The 12373-nt window shown below is 36.7% G+C and overlaps 1 protein-coding gene across 6 annotated transcripts in view; it reads right to left on the reverse strand.

Annotated features, from left to right (window-relative positions):
* Positions 1-12373, reverse strand: part of SETD2 (SET domain containing 2, histone lysine methyltransferase) — a 123764-nt gene that overhangs the window by 69152 nt on the left and 42239 nt on the right. For all 6 annotated transcript variants that reach the window (XR_004383894.1, XR_004383896.1, XR_004383895.1 and 3 more), the window contains exons 5-9: positions 11513-11641; positions 9983-10106; positions 8963-9040; positions 6618-6715; positions 4132-4258 (exon numbers count right to left, since the gene is read on the reverse strand). Coding sequence is in view for 3 of the 6 variants with exons in the window: in XM_032867882.1 (XP_032723773.1) it covers positions 4132-4258; positions 6618-6715; positions 8963-9040; positions 9983-10106; positions 11513-11641 (556 nt within the window). In the remaining 3 variants the exon portion in view is untranslated. The remainder of the gene's footprint in view (positions 1-4131; positions 4259-6617; positions 6716-8962; positions 9041-9982; positions 10107-11512; positions 11642-12373) is intronic.

Below are 12373 nucleotides of genomic sequence, written 5' to 3' on the forward strand. Positions count from 1 at the left end.
TTTAAGTCTAGGATTACATTATAAATTGTCTATATTAGTGTTAATGGATATTTGAGTTGTTTCTACTTTTTCTAATATAAGCAATGCTGCTGTGACTCTAGATACATATCCATTCACTTTCAGTAATTAATTCCAAAGTGTTTTCAAAAGTGGCTGCACCCAGGGATGCCGGGGTGGTTTAGTTAGTTAAGCGTCTGCCTTCAGCTCAGGTCATGATCCTGGGATCGGGTCCAGCATCAGGTTCCTTGCTCTTTCTCCCTCTGCCTGCCACTCCCCACCCTGGCATGCTCTACTCTCTCCCTCTCTCAGACAAATAAAGAAAATGTTAAAAAAAAAAAAAAAAAAAGGCAGCTGTACCCATTTACAGCCCCTGAGCAGTGTAGGAGATCCTGTTCTTACAAGTCATCAGACTTTTTACCAATCTGATAGGCATGTAAATGACACCTGATAGTTTTAACTGATACTGCCCTGATTCCTAATGAGGTTGAACATCTTTCTATGTTTATTGGTTATTTGGATTAGTGAAGTGTCTGGATGGTGTCTCTTTATTTTTCCTTTGTGCTGGCTTTTTCTTTATTAATTAGTAGGAATGCTCTATATACTTTAGATATTAATACTTGTTTTGTGGTGAAAGCAAGTATGTACCTTTTCACCCTCTTTATTGTGTAAATTAGTTATCATTAGTTTCACAAACTCAAAAGAGACGAAGAGAAGTTTCAGACTATTTCCTGCTTGTACTTCACAAACTACAAATATCATCAGGTTATAGGGACTTAATATATTTCCATCAGCTAAGTATTTAGTTACCTAGTAAATTACATTGGGTTATTAGTTACCTGGTTTGTGACATCCCCAAAAAAGACAACCAACTTCAATTGGAAGAGCTTTTAGCTTTGTTAAGGAGATGACTATATATAGATCATAAGAGCAAGAAATAAAAAATATGTTTACCAATCAAGGGCTGATATAGAGGTTGTAGGCTATAGTACTATTAACATACTCTTCTTAATAATTAAAATATGCAAAACCACATTTTAAACTGTCCTATCTTGTCCTCTCCATAGCATCCTCTACCCAAAAGAATTCCCAAGACTCTCAACTATAGCTGACTAAAATTCAGAATCTAGGCATGCAAAAGGGAATTTCAGAGGGCAACAATCCAAGAAAAAGTAAACTAGAGTTCAACTCTTCATTATCGGCAGGGCAAATAACCCTCCTAGGAATCTAAATTCGTTCTGGCTCATTCCTCTATCTGGCCAAAGTTTTAGCTACAGCATTCTATTCCAGAATAACTTCAAATTCATACCTGGAGCAACCCATGATGACTGGATTCATGTTATACCTAATTTAGTCTATAATGCCAAAGCCTATACTGATACTGACACACCATAATCAGAATAAACACAAGCAAACAAAGGAATGCCTACACTTGGTGCCCTGGGATTGTTCCTGAATCTTATCAGATAGAAAGCCATCTGGGGGCGCCTGGGTGGCTCAGTAAATTAAAGCCTCTGCCTTCGGCTCAGGTCATGATTAGGGTCCTGGGATCGAGCCCCGCATCGGGCTCTCCGCTCAGCGGGGAGCCTGCTTCCCTTCCTCTCTCTCTCTACCTGCCTCTCTGCCTACTTGTGATCTCTGTCAAATAAATAAAATCTTAAAAAAAAAAAAAAAAAAGCCATCTGGTAATGGTATGATGGAGTTATAACACTGTCTAAGAAACCATCACAATATAAGGATATTCCCCACCAATAATACAGTTTTTAAGAAATGTTTATTCTGTAAGCTTTGAGAATAGTAGATAGCCAAAGGGAAGTTTTTATGGAGATTTTAGCATAGGTCAACACGTTTAATGACTATTTTGTGACTATTCTGATAAACTATCAAAGAAAATGAGAGTTGGGGCGCCTGAGTGGCTCAGTCCTTTAAATGTCTGCCTTCAGCTCAGGTCATGATCCCAGGGTCCTGGAATCGAGTCCCACATCGGGCACCCTGCTCAGCGGGAAGCCTGCTTCTCCCTCTCCCACTCCCCCTGCTTATGTTCCCTCTCTTGGTGTCTCTCTCTATCAAATAAATAAAATCTTAAAAAAAAAAAAAAAAAGAAAGAAAGAAAAGAAAAGGAGAGTTAAAAATAAAAGCAATATTAATGGAGTTTAGAGAAAAATTTCCTGCAACAGTCAAAGTCAAGAAGGCTAACAGGCGGGGGGGGGGGGGGGGGGGGGAGGGAGGGGGCGCCTGGGTGGCTCAGTGGGTTAAGCCTCTGCCTTTGGCTCAGGTCATGATCTCTGGGTCCTAGAATCAAGTCCCGCATAGGCTCTCTGCTCAGCAGGGAGCCTGCTTCCCTCTCTCTCTCTACCTGCCTCTCTGCCTACTTGTGATCTGTCAAATAAATAAATAAAATCTTTAAAAAAAAGAAAAAAGAAAGCTAATCAGCTAGGACCCAGTGACTCCACTTCCATGGATATACCTTACAGAAACATGTACAGATGCTGTGACAGTAAGAGCAAAAGCTTAAAAACACTAGTGTTCATTAGAAGGACTATATATAATAAACTCATATGATGAAAAACTTAATAGTAGTTAAAAATATGTTTACATATTTATCAATGTGGATCAAATTTTAAAATAAAGAGAAAAAAAAAACAAATTGCAGAAATAAACATACCATTTCTAAAACTCTAAACAAAACAATGTAATAAATTTTAAAATTTATTTTCTAGCACACAGAAACATTGGTTGTTATGACCACAACTGTCTGAGTTGGAAGAGGATGGAACTACTCTCCACAATCTGCAGTGCAACGTAACGGTTAAGAGCAAAGACAAGAGCTAGTTCACTTCCATTACCTACTAGGTGATACCTTAATGTTCTCTTCTGTTTTAAAAAAAAAAAAAAAAATCCTTGTACCCAATTTCAGGGCTTATTGTGAGAATTACATGAGTTAATGTGTCAAGTGCTTAGCAGAGTGCCTGGCAGACCATTATGGTACATATGCTCTCCAAAAAGGACAGCTAAAGCACACACAATACTCTAAAGAACGCGTTCATCTTGGGTGGTATTTGTTGAAACTTTCCTTTTGGTACTTTTTAAAAGGCCTTTTTAAATTTTTCAACTGCCCTTTCCAATGCTTTTTGCTATCTATATCCCCTTACAGAATTCAGATGTTCAAGAATTAATTCTCTCCAATTAATTTGGGCTTACTGACATCACCTTTTAACCATTACACTTTTATCCCTTTGTCCCAATACGTCTTCTATCTCCTCATCTAAACAGTAATTTATACTTAATTTATGCAGCCATTTATAAGAAAAGCCATGACATGAGCTAGCTGCTGAAGAATCATAGGGGAATTTGCTGACTAATTCCCTTAGACCCCTAGCTCCTGCTCCTAGCCCTCCACTAGGATTCATAAGTCTGGGGATGGACCCAGGAATGTGCATTTTCATTACAGGCCCTGCCAGATGGTTCTGAGGTTAAGAAATACTGTTTTGGTGTAGGAATTCTCAGAAAAAGGGAGGGGGGATTAAAAAACAAACAAACAAACAAACCACAAAGTCCTTGTCCCAGGCAAGAGTCCCTTTATTAACAAGATAGCTCCTTCCTCCAGTATAACTGAGGTGAGCTGAGGTATAAAAAAGGCCATTAATTACTATGCTAATATAGTAAATGAAAAGACTACTTTCACCATTCCATTCTCACTCTATGGTTGCCTGTCACCTCTAAAAACTCACCTTATACTCCAAAGAGGTTTTTCAGAGATTGTAAGAACACTTGCAAACTTTTAAGAGTTCCAAACAAAAAAACAAACCACTATGAAAAGATTAGGAATGTAGATTAGACTTAAGTAAGCTAGTAAATAAACATTTTATTTGTACTTAGGATTAGAAGTTTTACAGGCCCCCAAAAAACTATTAGCCTATGTGTTTTACAACATGACTTCAATAGTTCTCTGTACCTAATTCTAATCTCTATGAACCGGAAATAAAAATAGCAACCATACTTCTTTTCCTGATTATCTCATCTGATCCTGACTTTCTCTGGTTGTAGTTTGACTTTTCAAATTTCAATCAGAAAAGCTACCTCCCTTCTTAAAACATACATGGTAAAAATTGAAAGAAAGAACAAAACACTTACTGAATCCTTCTTACGGGACCTCTCCTTCTTCATTTTTCCTCCTGCTGCTCTGATACTGACTCTGTTCTCTCCTCCCAGGTAACCTCGGCAATTAGCTGACCCACAGAAACATTTCTGAGCTTCTTTTCTGTTTAAAGGGCACAGGAAACATGTTATGTGAAAGTAAACCATATAAAAAATGTCAGCAATGTAACAATCACATATGAAAGAGAAGTCTATTCAGCCTAAAACAAGTAATTATTTTAAGAGACTCCAACAAACCTGGTACCATTTAAAGGAAATGCCTGAAAACTGCTCTTAAAAAATATTCATTCTTTTTCCAACCTTCCCTTATTAAAATCAGCCAAGAAGTCAATGAGAAATTTCTTCATTTTGTGAGTACCTACCAATATGTAAAAATAAAAGAGCATATACACATTTGAGCTGAGAACAAAACTGCTTAAATAGTTCAACATCTCTTATATGTAAATGTAACAGGCACACAGAATAAACAAAACATACTGTTATAAATACATATACACAGATATAAAATTCAGTATGTCCAGGTTATTTAAAAGGAAACATGTAAAAGTTACCACATAAGGATGAGATACTAGTAAGAAACATTGTTAAGAAGTAACTACTACCACGGAGTCAAGGAAAAGTGGTGGAAAGAACACAGGCCTAGTCTACAAGCTTGGGTACAAACCATCACAGCCATTTATTCTGTGACTTGAGAAAAGCATGAAAAACTATACTAAAGTAAACTGATAGATTCAGTTTATGACAGCAGTAATCAAAGGCATAAACATAAATCATTCAATAAATAGAGCAGGACATCACAAACACTTGATTTCTAGTATTTCTAGTACCCTTTCCTTCAAAGAGGACAGTGCAAACATAAGAGCAAAAAAATACAGAGCCCTACATACAACGTGGTCTGGACTCATCCCGCGACTGCTACACCACTGACTGCCTAGATCCATTGGTTCATGAGGTGCTGCAAAACGCTGATACTGTTACTACTTCATTTATTAGCTGAAATGACCTCCAAGAGAAGAACTTCTTCTCCTCAACTATTTGGTTTAATCTAAAGCAGAATTCACTTGGGGAAGGCAGGATAAATGCTTGACTCTTTTTTTTTTCCCTTTTTAAACTTTTAAACTACTTTTTAAAAATCATGAATTGATTGATTCACCAATGTTCACTGCAGCATTATTCACAATAGCAAAAAAGTGGAAACCTCCCAAATGTGCATTAACATGTGAATGGAAAAACAAAATACGGTATATACATGCAGTGGAATATTATTTAGCCATTAAAAAGGAATGAACTATTGGTACATGCTACAACATGAATGAACCTTGAAAACACTGAATGTTTTCTAAATGAAGTCACAAAGGACAACATTTACATGATTCCACATATGTGAAATATCCAGAAAAATCCACAGATATAGAAAGTAGATTAGTGTTTGCCAGGGGCTAAGAAAAGGGGGAAATCGGGCATGAGAGCTTATTAATACATGTGGGGTCTGCTTCTGGGTTGCTGAAAATGTTCTGGAACTAGACAGTGGTGATAGTTGTACAAAATATGACTGTACTACTAAACTCTATACTTTAAAAAGTTAAAAAGGTGAACTTAATGTTATGTGACATTTTCCACAATAGAAAATATCTAAAACATGGGAAAAAAAATCATAAATCGGTTCCCTTCTATTATAACTAATGCAGTTTTATTTTTAAAGTATCATTAAATCTCATGGGTTTTACATAGTAAGTTTCAAATCACCGTAGTTATTATCCTTATTGATAATAAGTGTTATTATATAAGCTTAAGTGTTAATGAGAACTCTCTCACTAATATGAGAGCCTATTCAAGCTAGCTCCAAGTTCCTTTGACATGACTCTCACCTACTATAACTGGTTTTCTGACACAACAAAATAATCCAAGATCACCTTGTTCAATTTCTGTCTTAACCTGAAATCAACACCCCTCCAAGGAACCCTGTTCCTTTTAGTGGGGTTCTATGAAACCACAACATAGATGCTAGGGGTATTCACTGCTACTGCATCAGTTATTATTTTGGCTAGAGAGAACAAGTAAATTATCTTTCACAGTACAATGAGTAGAGATCAGAAAAAATTAGTCATGAGCTGGTAACAAAAAGATAAATGATAGATACACAGGGATTATATTATATTCTCTTTACATGCACAAACACACTAGACATTTCTATAATAAAAAGGGTTTTTTAAAAATTACATATGGAACATAATTATATAGATAAGACAGCATGGAATTCAGAGGAAGATAATACAGTTCCTGCATAAATCCCTTAATGTCCACAAATGTCATACAGTAGGAAAAACACACAAAACTGAAAGAATAAAGACCTGGAGGCACATACAACTTTTTAGTAGTTCACATCAAAGTTTTATATCTCTATATCTGAACAGTCTACTGCCCCATCAGAAGCAGCAAAACAGAATCAAAACAATACTCACCCGTATCTTTGGAACTGATAGTCAAATGTTAACTCTGAGCCTGAAGTAACCAGTTTGGTGGTAAAAAACCCGACCCTCAGTTGTCCGTTCACAGTCCACTGAGATGTTGTTTTTAAAAGAAAAAAAAATTAGTAACTGATTAATCTGTGTTTTTCTTTTTCTTAAGATTTTATTTATTTATTTGTCAGAGAGAGAGAGAGAGTGCACAGGCAGACAGAGTAGAAGGTAGAGGCAGAGGGAGAAGCAGGCTCCCTGCTGAGCAAGGAGCCCGATGTGGGACTCGATCCCAGGACGCTGGGATCATGACCAGAGCTGAAGGCAGCCACTCAACCGACTGAGCCACCCAGGTGTCCCAATATGTGTGTTTTTCTTTAAAGATCCTCATCTGCCTTAATTATATATGTACCTTTAGACAATAAAAGCTTTTCCAAATAGCAAATAGGGAACTTTCTTTTAAAATAAATGTATCTGTTACTCTTACTTAATACCATCAACTATAATTTGTCTCTAATAAAAGCAACTGCTACTTTAATTTGTATAATATACATTTCCACACAGCAAATATGCACTTCTACTAAAAATAGACAAATAGGGAATGCTTGGCATCACTGACTATAATTATAGGACAATTGGTATTACCTTATGTTAAAAGTCTGTATTCTAAGATAAAATGGAGCATGGAACCATGTATAATGATGCCAAATGTTTAATTTCAACAAAAACTGGTGGTCATATGACTCAGTGTAGTGAAAGGGAAGGAAAGCATGAGAACGGCTGCGTGAAACTCAAAAATTAAAATAGGACTAAATACACATGGGTTAGAACTTGTAGTTCCAGAACATGTAAGATATAAGTCAACTATAGAGCTCCTGTCCAGACCATGTGAACATGTTACTGATGAAAAAACCCAGACTTAAAGAGATAAAGGGACAGAGTACACCTGGAGTCTCACAGTTAGACGTGTGGCCACCAGCTATAGGCAAAACTAGAACCAGAATTTTGGTTAAATGATTATGGACTGGGTTCTCCTATTTATTAATATGGCTTGGCTCTTGGAAGAGCCATATCTAAGATCTATTAGTACACAGATTCAAAAGACAAAAAAATTTTTAAAAAAACCACTATTTTAATATGAGATGGAACCATTGATTGAGAACCATTAATATGAATTGAGAACCATTACTTCTCTAGGGAGCAGGTCCATAGCCTTCTTAGCCTAAAAAAGAACCAATGTTCTAACATATATATTGTTTCATCTAAGCTCAAAAACAAATTCAATAAATGAATTTATCAAGTGTCAACTATGTGCCAGGCATAGGGACATCGAGATGAGCAAGACCCAGAGCCTAGCCCTGTTGAGGAGAAGCAGTGTAACCACATGTGTATCACATATAATCCTTCTCATCTGTGGCTATTTAGCCCCTTATGTTATTAAAACAGCCAAATTTGGCACCTGGATAAGAGCTGATAAAAATCTGAATATAATAGTACACGCTGGACTTCATCAAAATTAAAGTTCAGTTTGGTACCTTGAAATAACAGCTAAAATTAGGGCGCCTAGGTGGCTCAGTCGCTAAGCGTCTGCCTTCAGCTCAGGTCATGATCTCAGGGTCCTGGGATTGAGCCCCACATCAGGCTCCCTGCTCGGTGGGAAGCCTGCTTCTCCCTCTCCCTCTCCCACTCCCCGTGCTAGTGTTCCCTCTCTTACTGTGTCCCTCTCTATCAAATAAATTAAATCCTTAAAAAAAAATAGATAAAAATTTATGGGCAAAGAGAAGTGACAATTAAATGCAATGGGAGTTCCTGGATTGGCTCCTAGTCGAGAAAAAAATGAGAGATAACAAAATCTGAATAAAGACTTTAGATTAGTTAACAGTTAATAGTATTTCTTGGATTGGGTACCTGTATAATGGTTATATACAATGTGAGCATTTGGGGAAGCTAAGTGAAACATATGGAACTCTATACTGTTTCTGCACTATTTTATATACTTAAACTTATTTCAAAACAAGATTTTTAACAATAGAGTAAGAAAAAACAATTCAAATGATTGAAAAAATAAAATCCACAGGTACCCTTAATGTAGAACAGCAATTTTTTTTTTTTAAGATTTATATTTATTTATGACAGAGAGAAATAGCGAGAGGGAATACAAGCACAGGAGAGTTGGAAAGGGGAATGCAGGCTCCCTGCCGAGCAGGAATCTGTTGCAGGGGCTGCATCCCAAGACCCTGGGATCATGATCTGAGCCTAAGGCAGATGCTTAATGACTAAGCCACCCAGGTGCCCCAAGAGAACAGCAATCTTGAACAAATATCCCAAACTCTAAATCTACCTCAACTTACTTTTTGAGTTTCACAGTTTGGTTCACAGCTGTGATTCATGAAACGAGAACAGTTTCCTTTCTGAGTGGCATCTATTATCTAGGGAAAAGGATCATTTTAAGAGTTAGAAATGAGACTTTAAAATACATGTATATTTTGTGAAGGAAAGGCATTAGGCAAATGTACGACCTATATTTCCAATCCCTCCTCCTCTTTTATGTATAGACACATCCAAGAGACAAATATCCAACGGCCTCCTCTAGGAGATCTGCTAACCATAAACATCTTACTTATAAGCAAAGTTATCTCCATATCCACCAATAATTCTTCCATTTACTTTTAGCTACTTCTTATACCCTCTTATATTCCAATCTCACTTCTCATGTACAAAACTCCATTTTAAAGTGCATGTTATACCACAGTGCAGGAGCTCTCAAACTACAGTGTCTATCTGAATTCCCAGAGAGCTTGTTAAAACTCCTGCTGGACCCACCCTCAGAAATAGATTCAACAGGTGCTGGGGTAGGACCGAGGGGTTTTCCAGGACTGAATAAAGAGACAGATATGAGAATCTAGCTAAATTTTATTATACCAGACATTAAAGAGATTTGTAAAAATGTAAAACAATGGTACTCATGTTTAAAACAAAAATCATTTGGAAATGCTTTATTTTCATAAAAACATTTATGTCAACGTATAATGGGGCTTGTTGGTTTTCAGTGGTTTAGTAAGTATTTTTCCATTTCTCTGCTTTAATTTTTATTTAAGTTTGACAAATAAAACCCACATCAAAAAAAAAATAAACCTCTTTGGAGATATCAGTCATTTTTAAGAGTTATAATATGAAGCATGTATGTTTACATTTACCTATATATGTAAATATCTCCCTCTCCCACTCTTTTTATAAACAAAAACTATATATACTATTCTGCTCCTCTTTTTGGTCATTTAATGTCTTTTAAAAATCTGTCCGTTCAATGACCCTCTCAAACTCAACAATATCCGGATCTGTTTCAAAGCAAACACATTCATGCTGCTCACCTCATCATTCTTCAGGGCCATGAAATAGTAGTGGATGTTTTTGTTCCGTGCATACTCCTTTACCCGGGCTTTAAACTCTTTATGATCAAGTACTTCTCCACAATATTCTAGCACAAAGGTGTTCCTGGCAAAACAAAGGGGAAACAATAGCACTTCCTGTCTAGGAGCTTTATGGAAAACATACATCCCTATAAAAATAATGCATTTAATAAAATGTAAGTGGATAAATTTGGTATCATACAAAATATATATAAAGTACCTAGCATCTAACTGAGGTTTTCTCCTTCCTAATATTTTTCCAAAAAATGTTGATTATAAGACACTTTTACATTTATACATACTACCAAAATATGTATTCCTGATCTAACCAGATATTAAAACAAACACTCAAGTCTGGTTTATAATCATGAAAACAGTGATTTACAGCTGAGAAACAGCTCTGAGGAAATCAGGAGGCACTGAAATATTAAAGGCTTTATGCCTAAAAAAAAAGATGGCAATTTAAATATAGCGGCCCTTCTACTGCCTTTATTCAAAGGTCTCTGAAGATGTTAAAGGTCAAATAGACCTTTTCTCTCACAACATCCTCTGTGAGTTTTCTCTAGTATCTATCAATACTCATGATTAATCACTCTCCTTGGCGTCTCTCAGATACCTTCCAACCCTGACTGGTCTTTCCTTGGTTATTTAGTATCTTCAGTACTGGAGAAGAAAGGAGTATACTATACACAGGGAATGTCATGGTATTTAACAGTAACTAACTAGCAGATTAGCTCCAAAGCCTTCCTCACCCTGTGCATATCTCACAATATGTCCTCTTTGACGGGAATGATCTACCAGTGAAGATCTAAATAGTTTGGAACTAAAGCATGAAACTGACACTACCATCAGCATATGGAAACTATATGAGTAGGAAAATATGGGAAATCTGGAAACATTCAGTACTAGGGTATTTTACCAAAGCAGGGTTCTTTATGAAAAGCTTAGAAAGGCTAAAGAGCTTTAGGAAACAATTGAAAATATTTTCTTTTTAAAAAAAAATTTTAGGGACACCTGGGTGGCTCAGTCGGTTGAGCAGCTGCCTTCGGCTCAGGTCATGATCCTGGAGTCCCGGAATCAAGTCCCAAATCGGGCTCCTTTGTCCAGCAGGGAGCCTGCTTCTCTCTCTGCCTCTGCCTGCCACTCTGCCTGCTTATGTGCTTTCTCTGACAAATAAATAAATAAAATCTTTAAAAATTTTTTTTTTATTTATTTACTCGTCAGAGAGAGAGAGCACAAGCAGGGGAAGCAGAAGGCAGAGAGAGAAACAGACTCCCCACTGAGCAAGGAGCCCGACTCAGGACTTGATCCCTGGACCTGGGGATCATGACCTGAGTCAAGCGCAGATGCTTAATCAACTGAGCCACCCAGGCAACCTCATAATAATCATTATTAAACTTCAGTGTAACAAACACATTATTTTCCTACAAAGTAGCTAACCAACTTCAACAATACAAAAATAAAGTGAAAGAGGATTAAGACATAACTTACGAAGGAAGGTCTTTGGCAGCTCTCAAGCCCCAGCCTTTCTTTTCTGTGAGTATGACTTCCACATCTGCATGCTGTTTTCTCTGAAACCGTCTATTGGAACAATAATCCCCATTTGGACACCGAGAAGAACTAAAATGAGAAGTGGAGAAAATTAATCTCTAATGACACACAGGATGTGGATAAAAACGATCAAATAACAACAACAACAACAACAAAAATAAACAAGAGATACAACAAAGGCATCTGCCTCGGTGCAGAAACAGGGAACAAGGCCCACTTGAGGAATGGAGAAAACAGCAGAAGATGACTGGTAAGAGAAGTGGGCTGCAGGAAGATTGAAGGGCAGGTCGTTAATCAATTATGTAGAGTTATGAACACCAGCTTAAATTTGAACCTGATCCTGACAACTACTCCAAGTTTGACTGTGGGAAACACATAAAGAAAGGTATCCTATACTTCCCATCTCTTTAGCAAGGTTGGAAGGAAAAGTCAGAAAAGTGCAGAGGCCAGGGCCACAATGTCAAGTTAGAAGAATAGTGCTAACTCCTCTTCTTACACATGTATGTCATCTCTACTTTCAGTTTAATAAAAGAATATCAAAGTGCTTTCTCTTTATTTTTCTGAGGTATAGGTTTTATTCTTGTAACACTAGAACATGAGCAAAATAAAAAACTGAGTTTGAAAGAAAACACTTTATTAACACTAAGAACAAAGTATCTACATTATAAATCACCTTCATATTCTCTTCGTGTTAAAAAATGATCCAAGTTTTCATCAAACTGGTAAAAAAAAAATTAACCACACTTTTTTAATGTAAAGACGTTTATGCCTTATAAGAAAAATACAGAAGAAAATGTCTTA

Source organism: Lontra canadensis, unplaced genomic scaffold, assembly GCF_010015895.1.
Source record: "Lontra canadensis isolate GAN:19392208 unplaced genomic scaffold, GSC_riverotter_1.0 scaffold35, whole genome shotgun sequence".
NCBI classification, from domain to species: Eukaryota; Metazoa; Chordata; class Mammalia; order Carnivora; family Mustelidae; genus Lontra; species Lontra canadensis.